Source organism: Ictidomys tridecemlineatus, chromosome 10 (genome assembly GCF_052094955.1).
Source record: "Ictidomys tridecemlineatus isolate mIctTri1 chromosome 10, mIctTri1.hap1, whole genome shotgun sequence".
NCBI classification, from domain to species: domain Eukaryota; kingdom Metazoa; phylum Chordata; class Mammalia; order Rodentia; family Sciuridae; genus Ictidomys; species Ictidomys tridecemlineatus.
This window is the reverse complement of record NC_135486.1, coordinates 34,684,649-34,711,158: the sequence shown is the minus strand read 5'-3', so window position 1 is coordinate 34,711,158 and position 26,510 is coordinate 34,684,649. Positions and strand designations below refer to the sequence as shown.

Sequence of the window (26,510 nt, the reverse complement as noted above, 5' to 3'; positions counted from 1 at the left end):
GCTTCCTGGCTCAGCCTCCCAAGTAGCTGGGATTATAGGTAATGCCCTCCTGTGCCCGGCTTTCACAGAAGTTCTCAAATATTTAATTTTATAATCCTTCCCTGGGTCTTGAGTTAAAAGGAACTAGAGATTTAGGAAGTTTGTAAGTGTACTTCTTGGTCAAATTCAAACCAGAAAGACAGGAGAGGTAATTACCCTGGTAACCTCAGTAGGAAGGACTAAAACAGGAGGTAACACAGGCTCATACTGAAGCTAACCCCAGGCTGATGAGACAGGAGGCTTCAGTAAGGCCTTGTCTCTTTCGTGTGATCTGACAGTGTTTTGGTAACATAAAAGAAAACCACAGGTTTCTGGGAAGCCTGGTGGTCAGAGGGAAGCAAACTCTAGCACTTGGAAAGATGAGGAACGTAGAGAAGCCTACTAAGGAGAGGACTGTGCATTTCATAGATGGTTACAATGACCATGAGCTTGAGGAAGATGTGGACTGTGGTCTCATGAATCTAGGCCCATTTTATGACTCCCATTAAAAAACCAGACCAAGATCCCTTTCTCTCTTCCAATGCATTGTGGGAACATCCAAGTTAGTGGCTAAAGTAGTAGGTCTTAACTATTTGGGGGACACTGGGCAATATAGCAAGATTTGATCTCCACCAGACCAAAAAACAAAACAAAACAAAACAAAAACTAGGGATTCTCCAGTAAATGTACACAGTTTTGTGTAACATGTCATGGTGTTAATAATCTTTGAAGACTCTAGAGGCTATAGCTAGTATAAGATCTCAAACACTAGCTGGGTGTGGTGGTGCATGACTGAAATCCCAGAGGCTCAGGAGGCTGAGGCAGAAGGATCACGAATTCAAAGCCAGCCCCAGCAATTTAGTAAACCCCTAAGCAACTTAGCAAGATCCTGTCTCTAAATAAAAAATTAAAAGAGGGCTGGGGATGTGGCTCAGAAGTTAAGCGCTCCCAAGGTTCAGTACCCAGTTTGGTGAGTGGGGTGGATGGGGATCTCAAACACAAAAGCACAGGATTTTTATTCTTACAGAAATATCTGAGATGAATACACTGGTAACAAGTCCTTGCTTTGACACTGTATATTTCCTTTTTGCTGCTAACTTATATATATATGCCATCTCCTGTAAGAATTCTACTGTCTTTCTACAGTTTGAGTCTATGACAGGAGTGAATTCACCTGGTAGATTTAAACTTCTCCTCTTGTGTGCATCTTAAAAAGGTATGGCATTGTGGTTTTGCAGGAAGGAGACAATTGGGATCACCATGGTAACTTATTTTACATCATGCACTTTTCTGGATTTTTTTACTTTTTGATATGTGCATTTGTCTGACTAGATTGAAAAGAAAAAATAAATAAGTAAAACACTCCAAGGATTTTAGAGTAAAACAGGCCTGATTTTTGAGTCTTGGCTTCATTGCTTCTCACTAGTTCCCTAATTAGGTTCTAGTTTCCTAGTTTCTTCATTGTAAAATGGGGACAATTCTCTGCCTCCTTTAGGGGGTTGTTGGGGAGATGAAACAATGGCACAATATATGCAAGGCACTTAGCACAGTGCCTAGCACACAAGTTGTGCTCAACAAATATTTTCTGTAATTATAATATCCCAGTTGCTTTTTGATATAGAACAGGGAATGGAAGATAGAGCTGCTGGCATTTGGCAGTCATTAATTTATAGGATTCTAACTATTTTTGTTCCCCAACAGGCATTATCTAATAAGCTGAGGACTCCAGATCCCAAAATCAAAACCTTAAATCCTCAGAGACAGCATTAAGCTTGGGGCAGAGTTGTTTTTGATTTTTGCAATGCAGGGCTTGGTGCATGGAAGGTGAGCACTCTACCACTGAGCCACCACCCCAGCCTTGATTTTTAAGTTTGAAAGGGATATAGTAATACCTCTAATCTTAAAAAAAAAAAAAAAATCCTGTTTTAACCCTCCATCTGTACCAGGTGTACTGTCTCATTTCTCTGCTCCTCTTTATGATAAAATTCTTTCAGAGCTGTCTGTGCCAGCTGTCTCTGATTCTCTGAATTTTTTTCTCCTTCTGTCGGGGACTGAATTGTGTTTCCCCCAAATTCACATGTTGGAGTCCTGATGTATACTCAATCTTTTTAAAATTAAATAAACAGCAAAACAAACCAAAAACAATCATCTGAATTGGTACACTGCCATGTTTTCTTCAGCAATGGCCACCATCTCTAGCTCTGCCCGATGCTTACTCTATCATTTCTCCTCCCCCGCCCAGAAAGAAAATATGTGGAAGAGAATGAGGCAATTGTACTTTTGTCCACAGTCACCCCAGGCCCTCCCTGCTCCTTCCACCCCCCATTTGGTCACCACTGTCATGCTTTTTGCTCACGCTGGGCTCATGTTGAGGGCAAAATGAGGGGAGACAATGATTGGTGACCCTGAGGGGACTGACTAACTCAAGAGTTATTAGCAGAGTTTCTAGGTCACATGTGAACACACTGTGTGAGTCACGAGGGTTTTAACTCAATGGCAGTTTGGGTGCCGAGTCAAGGCCTGGCCATTGAACGGAGCACACAGCCTTGTGGAGGAGGTAGGCTATGAAACCAGGACCTCGATAGCTCTGCAGGGCCAGCAGTGGGCTACACGGTGGTGTTGGCTCCTCAGGCAGGGCCCACTGCCCAGATAACTATAGGGCCAGGATGACCTTGAACTTGTAAGCAAGCGGAGGCTTGTGACATGGCCTCAAAGCTGTATTCCTTTTATCCAGAAACCAACCATGTTACAAACACTTAATTTTCAAAAAGAAATATGTGCCCCAAATACCTTGGACTCTTGATTTACTGTTTTTTCTTCTCTATTTTGATAGATTAATGGATCCAGAGAACTCTTTCTCCACTATATGGAAACTCACCAAGTCAGAATGATGATAAATGACAAGTGAAGACAGCCTTAGGTCTATGGAGAAATGAGAAGGCTGGGTACCATAGTGAACTGGGGAGTGCCTGCCCCTCTAGTGGGCAGCCCTGATTCCAAAGGGAATTGTTACCACAAGATTGTGGGTTCAATATTGGCAGATCTAATCACTTTTCAAAAAACCTAGGAACTGATATTTTTAAAAAATAAAATCCCCAAATAGTTAAATGTTGTGTTAAAAGTTTTCAAGTCATAGCAGACCTGCAGGAAGCACAGCTGGGTACCTTTTATGGCCCTCACGTTGCCCACTTACAACCTTTGTTCCGGGTTGCCGAGGAAGAGATGGTGGTGAAAGCAGAGTGGAGAAGAGGTGCCAGACAGGAAGCCCATGTGTTCCTGCTCCTGCCTTCACTAGCACGGGGACCCAGGGCTTGCTCTTGACCAGGACACATGCTTGGAGAAGAAGAAATGCCCCTTCCAAGCCTGAGACCTCTCTGGTTCTCAGACTTTTCTTAAGCTACCTTCATTCCCTAGGTGACCAGCTAACTGCCACCAATGTATGGGTGACTCTCATACCAGTACCTTCATCCCAGGTTTCTCAACACATGGATTCCTGTGTTCAAACACTTAGAATCTCTACTCGATGTCCAACAGCTACTTTAAATTACCTGTCCATCTTGACACTTTGTCTAGAGTCCTTCCTCCATAGCTGTCTTCCCCAACTCCATGAATCTGGCTTATCTTCCCCTTCCCTTATCTTTAGTAGGAATAAGCTTCACTACTTCCCCGTTGCACAAGCCAAAAATGTAGGATTTCTGTCTTTCTCTCACACTCTACATCCAGCTTATCAATAAGCTGAACAACACTATGTTCAAAATATATCCCAAACCTTGCCCCCTTCACCACTCTCCAGTCTACCAACACATTGGCCAGACTACAACAACCTTGGGACCTGGCTTCCTTCTCTTTACAACCTTCTGTAGTAACTTCACAAAGCCTTTTGGCAGGTTTTAAAATAAATACATAAATCAGAACATAACACTCTCCTCCTTACAACCTTTCAATCACTTTCCAAATCCAAACCCCTATTACCATGACTCTCAAACCTAAGTGTCCCCATGGCTCCTCTTTCATTGAATTTAGGCCGCTGCTCACACCCTGTCTTCTCAGAGGACTTTGATGTTCACCCATCTAAAGCGTTTTCTCTTCTTTCATCTTCTGCCCCAATTCAGATCTTGTACTCTACCCGCTTCTTTACTCTTTCTTCTTCTAAGCACTTATTTTACTGATTATCTGACCCTTTCCCTGTTCATGAGCTCTCATTTAGCAATACATTCTTATGGTCTAGTACTATGGCCAGCATGCAGTAGGTGCTCCACAGGCACACATTAGGTGCTAAATGTATCTTTGGATGGATGAATAAGTCCATATGGAACTTCCAGGAGCCAAAAACAAGGCTTGATTCAGCTGTTCACTAGGCTACTCACTGATTGAGGAAGGCAAAGAGGTATCTCATGATAATCAGAGTGGTTTTGGGCAGGACCAGGAGGACTTTCCGGATATGCAGAGCTCTCTCCTGTAGGTTGTCCATTGCTGAAAGAAGAAAGCCATGTGTTATCCTTCATTGTCCCTGAGATCCCAGGGAATAGCGGTCAGAAGCCCCTTACTATCAGCAGGTGCAGCCCAGAGAGCACCAAGTCAAAGCTACACATAGCACTGGCACAGCAACAGGAATTTCATCATTGTTGCTTCTGGGTGTGGGACTGTTGCACCAAGGTGCACATTGGGCTCCATACATTTACCGATTCAGGACTTAAGGTATACTCTTTGGGCACAGAAGGGTTGGAGATGTTTTCCCCAGCATCTACCACCTGCTTTTTTCAAACAATTAGGAGCTGGCTGTGATTGCCTAACACCCATCCTGGAGGTCCCGCATCTGGGGAGGGAAATAGGCTGTGATAGTCTTGTCCTGCACACTCTATGCATGTATCTTCCTCCTCTGGACAAGTCTGGCTTATCTTCCCCCTCTCTTATCTTCAGTAGAAATCAGCAGAACATGGCCAAAAGTAGGAAACATAGGTCTGTGGGTAAATAGCCATATCTGGGAAGAAGACTGGAGAATTTTCCTGACTTTTATGCTATGGGCAGGTTAGTCCCCTGGGCCTGTGGTCTCTGTCATGGACAGCCTCCCACTTCCACAGTGTCCCATGTAGATCTGGTTATTTTCTATGAGTGCCTTTATGTAAAGAGAAATGGGGAGTACTGGATTTTGGGCAAGAGTATATTTCTAGGGGAGAACTGCACAGTCAAAGGATGACTGTGTTGGCCACTGCAGTCTAGCTTAGAAGACTTTACCTAGGTCCAGTTCTGGGAAAAGACATGAAGACACTATCCAAAGGATGCACAGAGTTGATTGCCACATAATTCACTTCCTCTGAACTACCACAAACAGCAGGTCAACAAACAAAACAAGAGAGCTAGCTTCTTTAATGTGCTGGACCTTTCTGAGAATAACTGAGAGGGAAAGTACTCAGGGCAAATGTTGAGTCAAATCAGCAACTCAGGGGTCACAAAGACCCTGGTGACCTCGGAAAAAGGATCTTTTCTCCATTGCAAAGGCATCTTTCTTAACAGCCTTTGGGGCCATCATCAAACTCTGCTTCCAGAGTTTCCATGGATTGTTTATTATGGAAACAAATGAGAGGATGGCACACAGCAACAGGAGTTTCTTCCTTGTTGCTTCTGGGAGTGAGGCTGTTACACCAAGGTGCATGCTGGGCTCCACACATTTACTGATTCAGGACTTAAATGGACTTTTTTGGGCACAAAAAAGGTTAGAGATGTTCTCCCCAGCATCTACCACCTCTCAGTTATTCTCAGAAAGGTCCAGCACATTCAAGAACCTAGCTCTCTTGTTTTGTTTTTTGACCTGAATGCCTATCTCCCCCAGCAGTATCATGCAGTATCATGAGCTTTTCAAGCTCCAAATTTTAGAATCAGAGGCAGAGAACCCCTAAGAAAATAGAAAACATCTCTCTCTCTCTCTCTGCAGAAATACCAGATGCCTACTTCTTAGGATAGCATACATGAATACAACTTACCTGGCAGGTAAGCCATGCCATGTTTAAAGCAACAAGTGGGAGATATTTGCAATACTTAACGCCTTTCCCCTGGTATCATGAAAAAGCCCAAACCCAATGTATATGCTTCAAACAACTGAAAAGACTGAGTCTTATGAATGAATTTTTATAAAGGCATTTTACTAAAGGAAGTTAAAGCCCAGAGAAACAAAAGAGTTTATGATGGAGGTGAAGCCAGAAGTCCTGACCTGGAGTCCTAGACTCTTACTGAAAAGTCATTCTCCTTCCTTCCTCCCCTACCAGGGATGAAGAAATGAAGGTGAGCATAAACTCACTGAAAAAAAAAAATTAAAAAGGAAAGCTTTACCAAGAAGCTTATGAGGAAACAAAGAACTCCATAAGAATGTTCAAACCTAGTGCTTGGAGGTGCTGTGGCCCAGAAGCCACTCTGAGGCCAGAGCGGTACTTACTGACGCAGGCCATCAGGTCGTGGAAGATGTCCTTAGGGAAGAGTGGGTGTTCCAGCCCCCGGAAGTAAAGCTTCAGGACACCAGCTATGGAGTCCATGTCGTGGTCATTCTGGTCCCCTGCCAGGGGGTCCTCTCCTGAGGATAAGTACCCCCAGAAAGGAAAGAGTGAGAGAGGCAAACACACAAAGGCAATGGGGAAGGGGTGACCCACTTATATCCTCGTCCCAGTCCCTCAGCACAATGCCCAGCACAGTGGCATGAGTGAGGTAAACCAGAGGACCGATAGAAGCACAGACTGTTGAGACTCAGGGACGTCCCTATGGGCTGGGATTGGGACACAGGAACTGCTTCCCTTACAGAATCATGCAAAGAGGCTGGGACCAAGCCCCTGGGGGAGGAAAACGAGGCCAAGGAGGCCAGCTCCTCTGATGAGCTCTCACTCCTGCTGCCCCCAACAAAGGACACCTACTTACAGAACAATCATGCCAGAGCTCCCTATGGAAAATTTCATATCAGATGTAATTAGATTTAATGATAGGACCAACCTCAAATTGAAACTATATATATCCATTACAGTGACGGAAATTGCCAAAGCTTGCCCATTACCTTAATAGCCCACAAGATAATAAATGGGCTACGATGAACAAGCGCATTAGCCTTGATATTAACTGCCACCAAGGGTTCCGGATAAAGCCATAAACCGCCTGGATATCATAGTTAACTTCTTGGGTTTTGGCAGATCATCCATAGGAGAGAGGCAGGATGGGTGGGGCCAAGAAGGAAGGAAGTGGATGTGCTCAGCACCTCCTGCATCTCTTACAGGGAGTTGCGTATCTAATGGGAAGTGTGTGCAGACAGCAGGTGTCCAGCTCACGAGGGAGGCACAGGGGCTTCTGAAGCTCTGGGCCCCCCTCAGAGGAGAAAGGATAGAGCCAGTACCCCAGGAGGCTGGCAAACACTTGGTCTTAGCTTCCAGGCTGTTCCCTTACCTCTTTCAAAGGCATTTTTGATGTCATTCACTTCCACCTGGGATCCAGACACCCGGAAAATTCCTTCATGCTGCAGTCCTGGAAACACACAGGGAAAAGTGATCAAGGAGAAGAAAAAAGCAACTGCAGAGCCAAGCTTAGCTGAATGCCTGTCTCCCCCCGGCAGTGTGCACTGAAGCATCCTGTCTCTCTTGTTTTTCAGGCCAGGAGTAAAACATGCGCAGGGACATTGGGAAAGTCACTGGGATGATTATGAAGCATTAGCCTTAAGAAAGCACCAAATCAGGGGCTTAAGGGAAGGGATTTCTACAGCCTACTTCTCTTCTGACTCCAAGGGAGACTATCAAGCAGGGACTTTCCCTGCCTTTGCTCTTTGTCTCACCTGGAAAGTGGGGAGGTGACCTGTTAGTGTTTTCTTGTCACTCAGGGTCAGGAATGGAGATAGGTCGTGGCAGGCAAGACATTAGTTACCATCAGAGGAGTGTCATAAGATGTGAGGTTATAGAGATTACTTTAGCTATTGTGACACTGTTCCACTATTCTAGGGGCCAGTGCTTTCAGGACTGATGAAAAAGAGTGGACATGAGAATACAAGTGATCCATCAACAGTATAGCCAGCCACTGTCCCAGGAGCTGCTCCTGACTGCTGCTTCACACAAAAACAAACATGCATGAACACTACACTACAATGATGTACACAGAAACTTTGTCTTCTTGAGTTTTGTTAGAGTAGAAATATTCATAAAAATAATGCTTGTATAGTGACTGCTGTTAATAAATGCTTTCATATAAATGAAGTGCTTGGTCCTCACAATAAGGGATAAGCTCACAATAAAACAGTGGTTAAGCTGGGTGTGGTGGTGCATGACTATAATCCCAGAGGCTTGGGAGGCTGAGGCAGGAGGATCATGAGTTCAAAGCCAGCCTCAGCAATGGTGAGGCGCTAAGCAACTCAGGCCACTTTTAAATCAGTGAGACCGCGTCTCTAAATAAAATACAAAACAAGGCTGGGGATGTGGCTCAGTGGCCGAGTACCCCTGAGTTCGATCCCTGGCACTCCCCCTCCCCAAGAAAACCAATAAAGCAAAACCAGGGGTTAGCAATACTCCTATTTTTAGATGGGAGAACTGAGGATAACCATCCCTTAGTTATAAAAATACTAAGGACCAGGGCCAGGACTCAGACTCAGGCCTCGTGGCTGCAATCATATACTTAGTCCTCAAGCCAGACTTGTGGGGCCTATTGATGTACGAGCAGAGAAGGTGGGAACCAAATGGCCATTCTGGACTTGTAAGCATGACTCACAGAGAGCACCACACATGCAACTGAGAAACCAGGGAGAAATCCAGGAAGCATGTCATTAGTGCCAGGCCCAGGGACTGAGTGGGTCTGGCACCTCTAATTCCAGTAGGACTGCCTAGGCTTTCTCAGACGCCTTGGGTATCAATATTGGCATTTTGTCAAAATCTTTCTATAATGGCACAGTCCTTCAAAAGCCTTAATGTGTCACAGAAGTCTCACATTTATTTTAGGAAAACAAAACAGAATAAGGCTACATTTTGCTGGCTGCTTCAGGGTTACCCTCTCAGTGGGGGTAGCTATCGGCTAGACCTTTGGAGGTCAATCATACAGGCCGGGACTGAAAGTACAGAATTGGTCCAAAACAACATTGAGAAATAATCAGAGGGACTGTGATTACCTGATTTGTAGTAGGACTTAAGTCTGTTCCTCTAAGGGACTATAAGAGCCAGATAATGTTCTTTAAACACAGAATGTAAATAGCAAGTGTTCTGATAGAAAGTCACATTCAATGTGAAAATATATTTGTTCACTTACAAAAGTTGTAACCAGAACCAGTGACTTGTCGAAAACACGATGTAGGGAAATGTCAGAAACCAGACTAGATGGTGTGTTCTGGCTGGTAAAGTATTGCATAAGTTCTTGAAGAGTGTCAACAGGGTGCTTTGGGTAGGGTAGACCATCAAGAAAATACGGTCTTGGCCTGTGGGCCCAAGGATAAGAAGAAACGAGAACTCAGCTTGGTGGAAATCAGGCAGCAGGCCTGAAACACTCTGAGTTCTCTTGGTCTGGTTTCTGGGTCCTCTGGAGAACTGATGCTGAAGGCCTGCTCTGTGTTTGGAGTGCCTGATGGGATGATGCTGAGGGCAGAAACAATGTGCTTTCCAGAAAGGAAAGGGGAAAACCAGTTTGCTTTTTAGTATAATGAAGGTGAATCTTGACTTGCATAACCAAAATAGCCCAGCCACCTTTTTTACTTTTCCTTAGTGCTCACTAACATGAAAGTGTAAAACCCATCAGATATGGGTAAGTTGTTTGGCAATGGTGCAAAACTTTCCATGCATGTTGTGCCAGATCCAGCTGTTGCAGAGTTGCTCTCCTAGGTAATTCTTTTTTCTTCCTTCCTTCCTTCCTCTTTTTTTTTCCTTCAGTACTGGAGATTGAAACCAGAAAGCTCTACCTCCAAGCTACATGCCTAGTCCTTTTTCATTTTACCTTTTATTTTGAGGCAGGATCTCTCTAAATTCTCAGGCTGACCTTCAACTTGTGATCCTCCTACCTCAGCCTCCTGAATAGCCAGGATTACAGGCATGCACAAGGCTCCTGATAGATTCTTCTTTTTTTGTTGTTCCAGGGATTGAACTACAGGGTGCTCAATTGCTGAGCCGTATCTCCAGCACTCACCTCCCCTTTTTAAAATTTTGAGACAGGGTCTCACTCGGTTGCTTACAGCCTCCCTAAGTTGCTGAGGAGGCTTCAAATCAGCAATCCTCCTGCCTCAGCCTCCTGAGCTGTTACGATTATAGGCGTGCGCCACCTCTCCTAGATTTTTCTTGAAATGATTACTACAACAGCCACCTCCTGTCCCTTCTCATGAAAATGATGAGGTTTTCTCCTCCTCATGATTCAGTTTCATTAGTTCCTCATCTTCCTTCTCCTTTAAATCATCCTGGATCACACTGACTCACTATTCACAGAGGACCCTCAGCTATCTCATCTAGATAATGGGGACAATAATATTTACCTCTCAAGGGAAATGAAAATAGTAAGGATATAAAAATTCCCAGCATTTGGTGGGTCACAGATCCTTTTGAGACTGAAAAAAGTTATAAATACTATCTCCATTCAATGTGAAAATATATTTGTTCACATATTAAAGTTGTGACCATATCTTTTTTAGGGAGTTCATGAATACTTTGAGCCTCTATTAGGGAAAAAAAATTCAATTTAGTTGAACAAATATTTTTAAGCAGCTAGCTACTATATCTTTTAAGCTTTTTAAAAATCAACAGTGTATTTGCTTAATCCTAGAATACACATAATTTCCAAATTGCTAACCCATACTTCTGAGATAAAAATTACTACTGTGCAAGATTTCTTATAGCTCTTTTTGTCTTTAGACTTACAGAGTATAGTCAAAACACTGTTTTTCAGTTACTTGGTTAATTATTTTCTTCTTCATTCCCCTTTAGTGTGGTTACATGTTCTTTTGTAGTACAGTTATGATTTCTTGGTATTATTTACATTCCTTTTGTAGTTTTACTCACATTCTAGTTTTTATTTATTTGTTAATTCACCTATTGATTACAGAAAACACTAAGGCAGTTCTAAAAGTCAAAACTACACAAAAAAGGTAAATTCAGGGCAATGCCACCCCTGTCCTGTTTCCCACTGCTCCATTCCTTCTACCTCCTTCCTACCCTTCTCCTGAAATAATGAATAGAACATTAATTTCTAGATTCATCTTTATTTCTTGCAGAAATGAGAAGATACTGTATATTCTTTTTTTCTTTCTTTTTTGATACCAGGGATTCAACCCAGGGGCACTTAACTACTGAGCCACATCCCAGCTCTTTTTCATATTTTATTCAGAGGCAGGGTCTTGCTGAATTGCTTAAGGCCTTGCTAAGTTGCTAAGGCTTTGAACTCTCAATTTTCCTGTCTCAGCCTCCTAAGCCACTAGGATTATAGGCGTGTGCCATCATGCCTGGCACATGTATATTCTTATATCTTCCCTCTTACCTGAAAGAAAGCATACTATAGATGCTCTTTCACATTTTGTTTTTTTCACCTAACAGCATACCCCCGAGGGACCTCTTGATATCAATTCATGGAAATCATCCTCATGTCTTTTTGCAGTTGTCTAGTGCTCCATTGTATGGACATATCATAGTTTTTCCAACCACTGTTCTATGTATGGGCATTTAGGTTGTTTCTGATACTGTGAAATTACAAACAATGCTGGAGCAAATAACCTTGTGAATATCTAATCTTTGTATTGTTGGAGGAATACCTTCATGGTGAATTCTTGGAAGGACTGCTGGATTAGGAGATCAGTGCATATGTAGTTTTATTATATACTGCCAAATTCCCCTATGCTGGTTTAGCTTCCCATCAGCAACATATGCATGTGCCCATTTCCCTAGAGTCTCAACCTAGAAACATGCTCAATTTTTGTCTCCTTATGCATTGAACCTGCACAGGGGTAGGGATGGGAAATTCCAAGCCACAATATCTAGAACCCATCATTTCTCAGCTAACACCATAATTAGCACCCTAGTCTAGATCACCACCATGTCTTCCCTGGCCTGCTGCCTAACTTCCTATATCACCCTTATGGTCTTATCTCAATAGAACAAACAATGATCCTTTAAAGAGATGACTCCCTGATCAAAATTCTCCAATGGTTTCCATCTCACTCCCAAAAAATAAAATAATAAATAAAAATAAAATCTAAATGCCTATTTTATCCAACAGAGTTGTACAAGGTCTGGCCTCTGGCTTCATTTCCTGTCACTCTCCTCTCCACTCTGTTCAGCAATGCAGGCTTTATCCTATTCTATGAATAAGCCAACAGTCTCTGCTCAGTGTCCCCTCTCCCCATGATGCCCTTCCCCAGATGTCCACATAGCTCACCCCCTTAGAACCCTGCTCAAATGTCATCTTCTTAGAAGTGGCCTTTCCCTTGAAACCACTGACAATAGTGTCTGTCCCCTTTCCATTCTTCATTCCTCACCTTGCTTTACTTTTCTTTATGACACCAACACGCAAAATATTGTACGTGAATTTGTTTATTTATTGGCTGATCAACTCATCATCTATTTGTCCTTCAGTAGAACATGAGGTTCAGGAGGACAGAAGCTTTTTAATAGAACACAATAAGCAATCAATATATATTTCTATTGAATGAATGAATGAATGAAATACTTGGAAGAATGATGGGAGTTCAGATCTCCTCCTTCCTATTGTCTTTTAGGCACAAATAATTCCTCCTCCCCTGAACTCAGTTTGGACTTCTTTGCCAACTATTGATCATTAATCATTACTACCTTGTGAAATTTCTTATTCTGCTATTCTGAATTAACACCATTTATCTCCTTTTATTTAACTTCTCCCTCACTTACTTATATTCTCCAAAATGCATCATAAGACCACTTAAAGATAGGAACAGTGTATTATTCCTGTTTTAGTTTTCCTACTTGGCGTTATGCGGTACTCAGCATTGATCAGGGGTTTGATAAATATTTGATTGTTTCAATAGTGATATACAATGCTCTTACTTCAAGTGATTGGAGATAATATTAAAAACTTACAGCTGACGGAGAATGGGATAAGTTGTAAGAATGCTCAAATAATTACTGTTCCAAATACGATCCTAAACAATGTCCCAGTTTATAGGGAGAGAGGAAGGTGAGAGGAGGAAGGGAGAACCTTAATGCCTCTGAATTAATATCAGCAATACTTTATCTACCTCCTTAGTTCAGGAAGGTCATTCTATCCCTCTTCCTATACTATTTAAAAAAATTTCTGATGCTCGGTTCCTAGACATCTCTATGGCACTAGTTCAGATATTTGTACTTTCTAAACATTCTTAACCTTAAAAAATCAATTCTCTGGCAATTATCTCCACCCCTAAATTCTGTTGAACCAGACCAGTAGTGGGTAAGGACTGGAGTTCATGAGATGTAGCTTGGTCAAGCAGAAGGATTAGTGTGATTTGACTAAGTTTGAGAAGGAGCCAGCCCCTGCAGAATCTCAATTGTTAAAAACAACTTTAGGACTGAGCTCTTGTGGATGTTGTATCCAGTGAGACCCGACCAGAATAAAATTGGAATATTATTAGGAATCAGTTGCAACCTTACAAATGGGCTTGTTTCCAAACCAGACTGGCACAGAAAGCTACCATGACAAAATGATCAGGCTGTGCCATGGGAGATAACTGCATGCAGAGGCTGAGTATGAAACTACTGCCACCATGTATTAGCAGCTGGGTTTCTCTCACATAGCAGCTGGAATTTAAAACTCATTTTTGAGCTAAAAAAGGGCATTGTGGTAAGTGGCTGTGGCATTTGGGGTCGAAACATATGATGTCTTTCAATGTCTAGGAGTGGCCATTTTGAAGCAGCAAACATTATGTGAACAAATATGACTTTATTTTTATTTGCTGAGAAGGGTAGCATAGGGAGGCAATCTCTATTCTTACTCTACAAAGAATTCCTGGATGTTCTTCCAACCTTTGCACACATATGGGTAAGGCCATGGTCCTGCTTACCGTGCCTGCTGATAAACCGGATGCAGCTTTCTACTACCAGAGGAATTGCCTGGCTGGAGTCCTGAAAAGCCAAAGAAAAACAATATTACAGTCTTCAAACAGGGATAGCCCAGGGTGAGAGCAAAGGGCCTCACTGTGGAACTTGTCTCAGATGGATCAGTGATGATGCAGTCACCTGGCTTGTCCTCCAAGCTCCAGAGCACAAAAACACAACCACTGACTTGGAATGGCAATTATCTCCACCCCTAAATTCTGTTGAACCAGACCAGTAGTGGGTAAGGACTGGAGTTTATGAGATGTAGATGCACTTTAAATCTAGCATGTTCTAAATGGAGCGGGTTGTCTTTTTATCCTGACCCAGTGCACCACCAACAGCCATCCAATCCATCTTCTCAGGTTTGCCTTCAAAGTATCTGTTGAATCTCTTCATACTTCTCCATCTCTATTGCCACCAGTTCAGCTCAGTCCACCAATATCTCCATTTCCATCCCTGCTACCTACCCATCCCTTTACATAGTGGTCAGGAGATCTTTAAAAGTACATCTCAACTACTGGGGATGGAGACTGATCAAATTGTGTTATGTGCATGTACAAATATGGCAACATAAATCCTCTGTAATGTATAATTAGAGTGTACCAAGAAAAAAAAAGTGCATCTCTTCTGGTGAACTTTATCAGAGACTTCTCTTCTCAGCTTCACATGTTCAGGATCTTGCCTTTGCCTCCACTGTCCCAACTTCTGCTCAACCCCATCTCTGCTAAACTGGCTGCCTTTCTTTCTCCAATAAGTCCTCCCTTGTCTCAAGGGTTTACATGAGTGACACCTGCTGCTGACACATTCTTCTCAACCCTGACTGTGACTTCATTATGTGGATGTGAATATCTCTTTGCCCACTGACCACCACCAGCTCAAGCTCTACAAGGGTAGGTCCTACATCCATTCCTGGGTGTCTAGTGCTGGCCATGATGCTCTCATATAGTAGTGCTTCATTAATACCAGTCAAAGGTCACAGGGTGAATCAAAGGGAGCTTCAGAAAGGTTTGTTTGGCATAAAAGGTAGGAAAGACAAGAAAAGCCAGTTCTTGCAAACAGTGGAGATTACTTGATACTAAGCAAAACAGGCCTCCCAGATGTTAATCTTCATTCTGTACTTTTGCTATATAACCCTTCTCATATTGTTTCACTTCTATGAACTTAAATTTGCCATAAATTTCTCAGTGGGTAGGGAATTTATGTGAGGAAAGAGTATGACCTACTGGCACGAGGGCATGAGTGTCTATTGTGCACAGAAGAATTTATAGAGGTCTTGGGCCATGAACAAGTCCTTGAGATAGACTGGTCCTCAAAACAACCCTATGGGGTATGTATTATTATTCTCACAAAGTTAACTCGCTGCTGATGGTCACTCAGCTGGAAAGTGGCCAAGCCAGAATTCAAACTCCAGCTGCCTCCCTCTGAAACTGAACACTTCACTGCATCTTAGGAGTTCAGCAAACATTACACACCATCTCTCACTAAAAACCAGCAGGGTTTTATAATATAGCCTCATGCACAAATCATTCAGTTCTTTGGAAGAAAGACATGAGGCAGAGGGGCCCAAAACCTAGCTAGAAAGAGCTTCGACAATGTGTCAAGATGCATTCTACTGTCATGTATAATGATAATTAGACCAATTAAAAAAACAATAAAAAAAAAGAGCTTCGGATATTCAGGACAGAGATGTTCAGAACTCTTCATTGGGCTGGGTCCTATGTCTTCTGCCCATTTCACAGGTTTGCCTGCAGCCCTCTTCTGGCTCTCAATTTTCAACTGTAGCTGTGGGGTTTGGCTACTATTAGGAAGCAGCTGGGTCTCATGAAGAAGTCAGGCTGAGAGAAGAGCTGGCTTGGCCTCCAGCTCCAGAGCTTGCCAGGAATCACGATGCTGCCAAAGGGAGTATTGCATATGCCAAGGTGGAGGGAGTCGGGAAGGTCTCAGTGACCCAAATGCTCATCTTTGTGACCCCCAAACCCATCTGCTTCCTCCAGCTTTCCACTGATAGCAGCTAGTGTCTATTCTCTTATTAACATCACTGCCAGATGGGCTAGGTGATTTTGTAGGAAGACTCTTTGTTCTCTCTTCCTTACGCTAATGAAGAAAATGGTACCACTATTAAAAGAGAAAAAATGCTCCATTTGAGGAAGTCTTTTTTATATTTACAGACTTCTGTTATCATACTTTTCACTTATAAATAGCAGCAGCAGAGAAAATGAAGATAGCAACAAGAAGGTTTGCAAAGTTTTGCTGGTCCCAGATTTGAACATAAAGACCCAGACACAGGGAAGCTGGGAAGCTCCCAGATTACTGGATTCATTAAGTTATGTGAAACCAGATGTGGTGGTACACGACTGTAATCCCAGCAGCTCAGGAGGCTGAGGCAGGAGGATCACAAGTTCAAAGCCAGCCTTAGCAACTTAGCAAGGCCCTAAGCAACTCTGTGAGACCCTGTCTCTTGAAAATACAAAAAACAAAAAACAAAACAAAACAAAAAAAAAAACCAAAGAAAACCCAAAGGTTATTTGAAAGCAAAATTTTGCTGAATACACAGGAAATGGAATATTAGTGGTAAGGATTAACTGAAAATATGGCATCAAGGATAACAGCCTGTATGTACATGGTTACCAATAGCAGAAGTGGCCCAGAGGGATAATCTGTGGCATACAAGAGTGGGCAAAAGATGACCTGCCCTATTATAGAAGAGCATTTTTCTTGCCTCCATTGGTTCAATGGAGCCTAAGACAGAGTCTAGTGGAAACAGACAAGTGACAAAGGCACAAAAGTTTCGGATGCTCCTGTCAATCTTCCCCACTCCACTCCCTGAGATGTTTCTGAGCACCCAGTGAATTCATTTCCCCAGATGGCTCTGTATGTCACTGTGGTGCCCCGAGACCTGCACTTCACTACTGACTTTGCACATGGCTTTCCAGCAGTTTCTATATGTGTTTCCATCCACTGAATGTTTGTCTCTCACCCCTCTCCCAATGTTAGGACTGACGTAACTTTAATTCTTTTGATCATAATAGGTTTGGTCACATAATCTCAGAGTTGGAAGAGGACTTTAAGGACAATCAGGCTAAATTTCTATCTAATCAGATTAAAGGAACTGCAGGAAAAGGAATAATAGCCATTACTTGGAAAAGTTAGCAGAGCAGTGGTCCAGTAATTTGTAGGGGAAAACAGGAAGATGGCAGATGAAGTTCAAACATGCATTGTTTGGCATAACTTTTTTCTTTTTCTTTTTCCTTTTGGTACTAACTGGGTATTTAAATTTGTAAATTTAAATTAAATTTATTTTTAACTAATACATAAAAACATAAATTTGTATATATTAATGGGGAACCATGTGATATTGTAATACATATGTATATTGTATAATATTTAAATCAGGGTAAACATATCTATCTCCTCAATTTATCACTACTTGATGATTAAAATATTCAAATAGGGCTGGGGCTATGGTTCAGTGTTAGTGCACTTGCCTGGCATGTGTGAGGCACTGGGTTCAATTCTCAGCAGTGCATATAAAAAAATAAAAATTAAAGGTCTATCAACAACTAAAAAAATATTTAAAAAAGAAATTCAAATATTGAAAATCCTTTCTTCTAGTTTTTCTTTTTTAATTTTAAGAATTTTTCTTTTTTTTAAAAAAATTATTTATTTATTAACTATTTGGTGCTGAGGATCAAACCAGGGCCTTGCATATGTTGGGCACATGCTCTACCACTGAGCCACAATCCCAGCCCTCTTCTAGCTTTTTGAAATGTACATTATTATCTTTAGTCACCCTACTGTGTAATAACACATCAGAACTTCTTGCTTGTTCTTATTTAACTGTAACTTAGTAATAACTGATCAACTTTTCTCTATTGGCATAATTCCTCTTTTGGGGGGTGGGGTACTGGGGATTGAACTCAGGGGCACTCAACCACTGAGCCACATTCCCAGCCCTATTTTATATTTTATTTAAAGACAGGGTCTGTCCCACTGAGTGCTTTGTGCCTTGCTTTTGCTGAGGCTGGCTTTGAACTTGTGACCTTCCTGTCTCAGCCTCCTGAGCTGCTGGGATTACAGGCTTGCACCACCGTGCCCAGCCTCTATTAGCATAATTTCTTATGAGAAAGAGGGTTAGGAATTTTTTTCACATACTGATCTCCAGATCATTTATTAGATTTCCCACTTTCACCAAAGTAGAAAATATAAGTCTTGACAACTAACTAGATGTGGTATAAAGACAAAAAAAAAAAAAAAAAAAAAAAAAAAAAAGGATGACATGAAAGATAAGATTTGGGACCTTAGAGACTAGGAAGGATGGAGAATCTCCATTAAAAGAAATAGAATTTAGGGGAGCTGAGGAAGCACTTGTGGTGGGGGAGGGGAAGGCGCTATCTCAACCTTCAGGCACAAATGTCCAGTCAGTCACTTGGGAGTTAGAGCCAAGGACTCAGGCAGGCAGCACTACAGGACAAAAGGACACTTTGGGAAGGAGAGAAAGGTTCCTCTAGAGGAACATAATGACAAGGGAAGGAGCATGGAGAAAAGTCAGGCAACCTGGGGAGGAGCCTAAATTTAGAAGAATGGAGAAAGTGAGGCCATCAAAGAAGATATCAATGGCCAGGAGAAAGATAGTACTAGGCTTGAAGAGAGCAGAAAAGGTCTAGAAGCAAATGCTGATGGACATAATTTCAAGAAAAGTCTAGGGGCTTTGAACCTAGTCTTTGCTAGGGTAAAAAATGGCTAGAATCCATTGTTCTTGAGGCACCCTCAAGAACAAAAGCCATCAGATTCTTCCTCTTGTTTGGCTTATTTGCCATAAACTCCCAAAACTCCTGGTTACTTTTATAAAATTCCTCATCTTCTGAGTTATTATTTTACACCCCTGACTGAAAGACCCCAGCCCAACAACCTCAGGCCTAGTTGCAAAACCACGGAGGCATGTCGCAAACCTACGCAGGCACCAGAGGTGTTTTTCAGATAATTAGTTAGGTGTAACCGGTTGAGAAAGGATAAAGGACCAGGTCCCAAGGCATGTCTGAATGAGCAGGAACAGGAGGACCAGAGTGCAAATATGTAGCTTTTATGTGGTTCTTTTTCAGTAGCATACAGTGAAAAACAACTTTGCCCTTTAGGTATATGCTGGGTTTAAAATTAACTAATAAGAAACCTATTGTTTACCGCACGTGAAAACTGCCCCTTTATCCTATAAAAAATCTCTGTATCCCCAAGCCCGGTGTGCCAGCTCACCAAAGCTCCGGCTGAGGTTCTGCTGGGCACCCGCAGGCGCCTGTGTCTCAATAAAAAAAACCTCTTGCTTTTGCAGCCAGTGTTTCGTGTGATTCTCCTTGGACAGGGAAACGGGGGTCTTTCATGACTGTCTTAGATATGAACCCACCATTAGATATAAACTGCTGCAGAGAAACTGGGGTAGCAGAACAAAAACAAGCTCTTATTTTGATTACGGTTTATGGAAGTTTCTGGAACTCTTAGGCAAATCTAGCACCAGGCAAATGTACTTTCCCTGCAACTGCTTAGGTGCAGCAGGATGCAAATCAGATGGATGGCAAGCTGACCAGGAGCATATATCACCTGCCTGACTGTGGGTTCCCACATTCCTGTAGCCAGAGTAGGAGCTGCAAAGCCCGCCCACACATGCTCCTCCTTCTCTAAGCAGGAGGTCCAGTTTTGCATCAGGAACTAAAAGGAACAAAGTTCAAGCTCAATCCTATTCTTAGTGTTAAAGATGGCTTGCTCATTCTTTAAGACATATACTGACTAGTTTTCAGTGCCATAAACTAACCCTGGGAGGCTTTCCATTCTTTTCCAGTTTTAAATAAAATCATGGGAGAAAGGAGAAAGAAAGAAAAAGAGAGAGAGAGAGAGAGGGGGGGGGGAGGGGAACAAGAGGAAAGAGAATTGCAATGAATTTTTTATCATTTAAAAAATGTGTAAATGTATTTGACACAGTGTTCTCATTAAAATGAGATCTGAAGTAAAGAAGGAGGAAAAAATTACAACAAAGCTGGGACAAATGAGGTCTATGTCATCGGAGTTCTCCAGCTGGACTGACCACCCAGCCAGAGCAGTCACCAGCTTGAATATACTGCTGGGGCTGCCGACACTACAGAAACCACGCGCCCTCTACATTTGATTGTCTCCCTGTGGTTAGGGCCACTGTGAATTACCCAGAATGTCTTTATAAAGCCTGGATCAGCTTTCCCCTGAGTAGACACAGAGATATTTCTGAGCTCTCTCTACCCCCTCCCTGTTAATGGCCTTCTGCAAAGCTGCTTTGAGCTTAGGGGAAACAAAATCATTTCAGTATTTGCTATAAAGTATAATTAGGAAGTCAAATTTGCTACTGCAAAAAATACTTCAATTAATTTTTTTTTTTAAACAAGCACAAGTGCTGTTTAGATTGTCCACTGATGTGGTTTATCCATGCTACTGCTCTCTTGAGGTTTCCTCCTAATATAGGTAATGAGACCTGGTGCCCAGTGACAGAATTGAATACAATGGTGAAAACCATGTACAAAACAGCTCTTGTCCTTCATTCCCAGACCAGAGTAATCTCTGCATTTTAGTACATGGCAGGCTACATCTAGGATGGACACACCATCAGAAACAAAATCTACACATGTAAAGCAAGACTGTCTGGTCTAGGAGATTAGCTGCTGGAAGTTTCTGACACATTAATGTGTCTATAAGTTAGTGTGCAGCCTCTTCTTGGCACTTATCCTTCATGGCAGAAGGATGCCATGGGCAGTTCTGGTACAATCTGTCCCCTTAAAAATCATACCAGCTAGTATGCAAGAGGGTAAATGACTAGAAAAGAAGAACAAGATAGAAATATTATGACCATTCCAACACTGACAAAATTGCTATAACTGTAACCATGCCATGACTAAAGGGTACAGCCTAAAGGCAGGCATAAAGTCAGAGAAGTGTCTGTCCTGTCCACATGGAGCTTCACAATTGCCTGTAGGATATATTCAATTGTCATGCCAGGCCAGCCTGGCCTCTGCCGGGCTCTTACCTGTTTCCTCACGGTTGAGCTACGCCTGTGGTTGATCACACCAAGTCAAAGAGGGCCGATCCAGCAACAGGGAGGACAAAAGAGAAAATTGGGACAGAATGAGACAAGTCATTGCTTGTGTGAGTGTGAGCATGTGTGTGTGTGTGTGTGTGTGTGTGTGTATACATATGTGCACATGTGCAAGCGCACATATGTATTGCTTTAGCTTCTGAATAGCTGGAGTTATAGGTATGTGCCATCATGCCCACTTCAAATGAGGGCTCTTAAACCTAGAAGTTTTTAATCATGAAAAACAGTCTTTATGGTAGTTAATGAATCAAGTCACAATATTCAGCTCAGTCCCAGAAAAGGCTAAGAGACTTGTTAAGTTACTTCCCATCTAAAGTCAAATATAGTTTTTCTTTTTATAAAAGCACAGAGGTGCTTATTTTTAATGTCTACCAACATTCAAAATTTGAATAAGAAAGAACTGGTTCAACTTTGCAGATCTGGGTTAGATAATAAGATCTTCCTGTTTGTAAGGAGATGCTGGAAAATACCAAAGGCTGCTGCCTATCATTTGCTTTCTCTTGGAAATCCTCAGGGAAAAGAGAGGAAGCATTTTTTTTTTTTCCTAGATTTAGAGAGTAGGGCACCTACAATGGAAAGAAGGATGGTGATCTTCTGTCTATATTTTTCAAGTTGTGTTGAGTCTCAGAGAATTTTTCTCAAAGGGAATTTGACTCAGAAGCACCTGAGTCAAACAGGCACGGCAGCGCTATCTGCTTTGAATGAAGGTGGGGGCCAGGGCCTGGCCACTGGGCCTTGTTCTGCCTCTGCTGCCAGGTCACTCCTGGAGAACCTCTTTGAAATTCTCCAGGCTTGTGGAGCTAATGTAAAACACTGTTTTTCTGAGGGGGGAAAAGAGTGGCCAAGGTCAGACACAGTGAAATAATCCAGCAACAGGGAAATAGACTCAGTTCTTTTCATTTTTTCAGAAACTTCTGCGGACATAGGCTCAGGTGAACTTATACTAAATCATCAAAAGATATATTCCACAGATTTCCATTATCCTGGTTCCCTGCAGCCCCCAAGTCTGTCATATTAATGGGACTTTAGTTATAATCCACAATGACAAAACGATGAAAGCCAAATGAAGCTATCTCTAAATAATGAGCCTATAATTGTAAATGGCTTATGATTATTGTGTGTGTTGGCAGATAGAAGTGGTTGATATAATGGACTAACGCAGGGTCTCTAAGGAGTCTAGTCCATTAGAGTTCTTTCTCCAGTTAAATCAGCACATTTTTAGGCATCAGAGAACTGTCATCTGAATGGATGTCTTGCTTTCTGCCCACTCAAGAGTTTTCTCATAGCAGCACCATGACTGGGAGGGAAAATATGTGGCTGGGGTGGGAGAGGAAGGGGAAGGTAGGGAAAAATTAGGAGGGCTGCATACTTGCACATTGGGCAAGATTTCTACCAATGGCATTTGGCAAGCCAATACAAAATAATATTTTATTATCCAGCAATGTCACTAATTAGGCTATCATCTTTGCCATGTATGGGGGGGGGAACTCAGATCAAATGCTACCTTCTGATCTTCTTTCTCTAAGTTAGAGACTCCCCAAAGCCTGTATGCTGAGGTTTACCAGCTAAGGATAGGTTAAAGGATAGGATCCTCCAGCATTAAATGTCTATTTTCCTTGCAATATGGTGGCTTTGAGAAGACTTGGACTATTTCAGCAACTGATACTCCTTTACTCAGTTCTGCTCAGTTCTCTTCCTAAGTCATAGCAAACCCCATTGCCATCTGAGACCAGAGAGAGTCACTAAGGCCAAGGGAAGGAACCCACCCTCGGCCAGTCATTCAATGTCCTTACAACTCAACCTTAGATCTTTCCCAAGCTGGGACCACTGAACCTTTGGGCCTCTCTTTATCCCTTCCCAGGGCTGTCCCATGACACACCTACCTGGCCAGACTGCAATCTGTCCGCTGACCTGTGGAAAGACAAAAGTAAAAAGCATATGAAATAAAAGGGGTAGAGAAGGGAGACCAACTAGCAGAAAAGAATAAGGAGCCCATAGCCTCGTCTGAGAAAGAACTTTCTCTTGGTTCCCAGGCCACAGTTGCTACTATCCCTGGACCTTAGGTTTGCCAATTCTTCTTCCCAAAGGGAAAACAGGCATGGATATAGGACAATGAGAATGAGACAGATCATACTTTAGAGAACAATCTGTTAGAAATTTAGCTTTTTATGCTTATGCTGGGTGTCAATGGTGGGAAGTTGTGGAGTGGAGTAGAACATGTTTTCTTGCTCCCCAGTCTGTAAATGTACATACACTCATATACACAGCTGGGGTTAGAATGGAAGAAGGAAAAGGAAGTTGTCTAGGGAGAGAAGGGAGATGTGCATGTTCTGGTTTTAGATTCATACTAAATTCTGTTAGGTTAGACTGGGGTAGTGAGGCAGACTCTGCTAGGAAATCATAGTTCTCAATCCAGTGGCAGGCCCTAATAAATGAATGGGTCATCATCAGCTTTAAAAACTGAAATGCAAACTCAGCATGGTAGCTCACACCTGTAATCTGGCCACATGGGAGGCTGATGCAAGAGGATCTCAAGTTTGAGGCCAGCCTCAGCAATTTAATGAGGCACTTAGCTACTTAGTGAGACCCTGTCTCAAAACAAAAAAAATACAAAATAAAATAAAGTAAAATGGGCTGGAGATGTGGCTCAGTGGTACAGCATTTCCGGGTCTAATTCCCCATACCAAAATAAAACAAGACAAAAAAAAACAAAAACAAAAAAAAAAAAACCTGAAATTCAAACCTTAAATTTATAAGAAGTGTTTGTATTTGTATTTATTTTTTGTTTGTTTGGTTTTGGTTTTTGTGGTGCTAGGGATCAAAGCCAGGGCTTCATGCTAGGTGAGCACCCTAACACAGAGCTGCATCCTCAGCCCCACAGACATGTCTTTAAAATTTAAAAATACATCTATATGTATACATGGGTCATAATGTAATATGTGGTGCTTTCTTTGGGCCCATAGTTAATGAAGCTTGATCTGTACTATACCTAAATTAGATAAATGAAGAGCAAACCTCAGCAGGCACTGAGCCAGTGAAGCAGAGATCAGCTCCTACATTCCCCATTCAAGCTCCTGAAAAGGCAACTCCAAGGGCTGGGGGAGGGCAGCGCTGTTTCTTGTCTTTAAAGCTTGCTAATTGTTGATTACAGTTCAGCTCATCTTGAGCAGCACCATCCCCCATCCCTAACAGCCTCTTCTTACCAAAGGCTCAGCTTTCATCTGCAAAAATATTATTCTGAGCCATTATTTCCAACATCTGTCCCATTTCCATTCTGGAATATTCATACACATCAATTATCCCTCTGTGGCAAGAACAAGGGGCTCTTGCATTATGGTGACAAATATATACAGAAGGCAGGGACATGATGGCTTGCACACAGGAAGATTTACAGCTATTTTTTTTTTCCTTTATTGCTACAACTTGTCATCTTTAGATTAAGGCAATTTGCAACACTAATGAATGGTCAACTTTCATCCCTCCAGAGTAGCACATTTGGTGCATAGTTGGGTGTGAGCAAACACACACACACACCCCATGATCCTGCTTCTTATCTTACTTATGAATTATGCTTAGTTTGTCTTGACCGAAAAAAAAAAAATCACAGCTATAACTTGCTTCAAATACTTCTGGGCTTTCTTTTCTTCAGTTTCTGGTGGAGCAATTTGATAATCAAAGAGTAAAGATTTTTCTATAAGCAAAGTTTGACTCTCTTTTTCTGCGGTGCTAGGGATTGAACCCATAGCCTTGTGCACGGGAGGCAAGCACTCTACCAACTGAGCTATATCCCCAGCCCAAGTGTGACTCTGAATGCCTGGACCTGTTTAGTCTGAGTCCCTTGGGTGGTGGAGAGGAAAGAGACCAGAAGTTACGGAAAAGGCTCTCTTTATAGAAAATGCCTTAAAAATCATAAGAGTAAAGGTATAAGAGAAAAGAGAATTAACCACCTGGGGGAACTCTCCAGAGAAGGAAAAGGATAGGGTGAAAACAGTGGGCAGGAGACTCTGGTGTGAAAGGCAGGGCTCCAATCCCTGGGCCAATGAGCCAATGAGCCTCACATGCTTTCCTGGGCTCTGCAGTTTGTCTGATGAGAGCTTGAGAATTTATTTGGAAAAAGTCAGAGCTTTGTGTAAGTGCAGGCTTGCCTGTCACTGAGGTTACCACAGAGTCCCTGTAGCATCTCTCTTCCTCTCCCTCCCATCTTTAAGTGAGGAGATTAGTGGGGCAGGGCACTCAGAGGCATCCCCAACCTGGGAATCCCATTAATCATAGGATGCTGAGAGCTAGGCAGGAGACCTGGGCAGGGTGCCAAACAACCCTGAGGAAGCTTCTCTTTCAACCTTCGCCTTCTGTTTGACGTCCGAGAAGACAAAGTCCAGAGTGCCAGTTCTCTGCCTTGCTACTTTCTAGGATCTGGTTAAGATCATCATCGGAGATGAGACAACCCTATCAGCACGATGGCCTCAGCATGACCACAGGAGAGAGAGGGGGCTGCCACTTAAACAGCACAGGGATCCCTCCAAGTAGAAGGAAGCAGACATTCACCTTGCAACTTAGAAGGCAGCCAAACGTCTGTCTGTCCATCACTCCTGCACCTGAGGATCCTCTCCCTCCTCAGCGGGGCATCTCATCTCACAGCTCCCACCCTTGCCCTTCCTGCTCCAGCCTCAGTCTTGCCACTAGGAACTGGGAGTTTTAACAAAGTGTCTGCAGAGGAAATAACTCTGCAGCCCCATTACCCGGGTTGTGGCAGAGGAGGCAAGGGAGGGGGCCTGGGTGGAGAGCAGGCACGCTCCATTTAAACAAATAGATGATGCACATTAGTGCTTCATTAAGCATTGCCCTTTTCCCATTACTCAAGCAGTCATCTGGGGCATGTGCTTCCACATTAAAGGGGCTAGGAAAAGAAACACGTTCATATAACCAGATTGGGTCCACTTGGCTGAGGACAGAGGCGCGTTCTCAGCAAGAGAGCTCAGTGGGACCCGGCCCAGCTGCCAGCCTCCACGGAGAATTCCCACACTCACTTTCTCCCAGGGTTTTCTGCAGAAGGTCGTGCTTGGCTTGTAACTTGGTGATGAGGTTCCTGCCCTCCAGGTACTCTTTCATTTTCTGTAGGGGAGGAGCAGAAAGAATAGTCAGACGCCTAAGGAAAAAAATATCACGGATTCTTGGCTGGACAATTCCCTTTTTTTGACAAGTCTTTTGGTTTCTGACCCGATTTCTATCAGGTCCATGTTTAAAAAATTTCTTTGAGGCCCAGAGTATATGGCAGCTGCTGATTTTCACGGTGGATTAGTACCCTGCTCTATGTTTCCATTGGAATTTGACGTTGGCCAGTACAAACAAACAAATGGTCTCCT

The 26,510-nt window shown here is 42.7% G+C and overlaps 1 protein-coding gene across 7 annotated transcripts in view; it reads right to left on the bottom strand.

The window, feature by feature from the left end:
• The window catches only part of Srgap2 (SLIT-ROBO Rho GTPase activating protein 2), a 242,166-nt gene that overhangs the window by 19,145 nt on the left and 196,511 nt on the right, over window positions 1-26,510 (bottom strand). For all 7 annotated transcript variants that reach the window (XM_005329485.5, XM_021729234.3, XM_021729235.3 and 4 more), the window contains 7 exons: window positions 26,175-26,259; window positions 23,031-23,058; window positions 21,079-21,103; window positions 14,009-14,069; window positions 7,438-7,515; window positions 6,449-6,583; window positions 4,386-4,491 (listed from right to left, as the gene is read on the bottom strand). In XM_005329485.5, coding sequence (XP_005329542.1) covers window positions 4,386-4,491; window positions 6,449-6,583; window positions 7,438-7,515; window positions 14,009-14,069; window positions 21,079-21,103; window positions 23,031-23,058; window positions 26,175-26,259 — 518 coding nt within the window. The remainder of the gene's footprint in view (window positions 1-4,385; window positions 4,492-6,448; window positions 6,584-7,437; window positions 7,516-14,008; window positions 14,070-21,078; window positions 21,104-23,030; window positions 23,059-26,174; window positions 26,260-26,510) is intronic.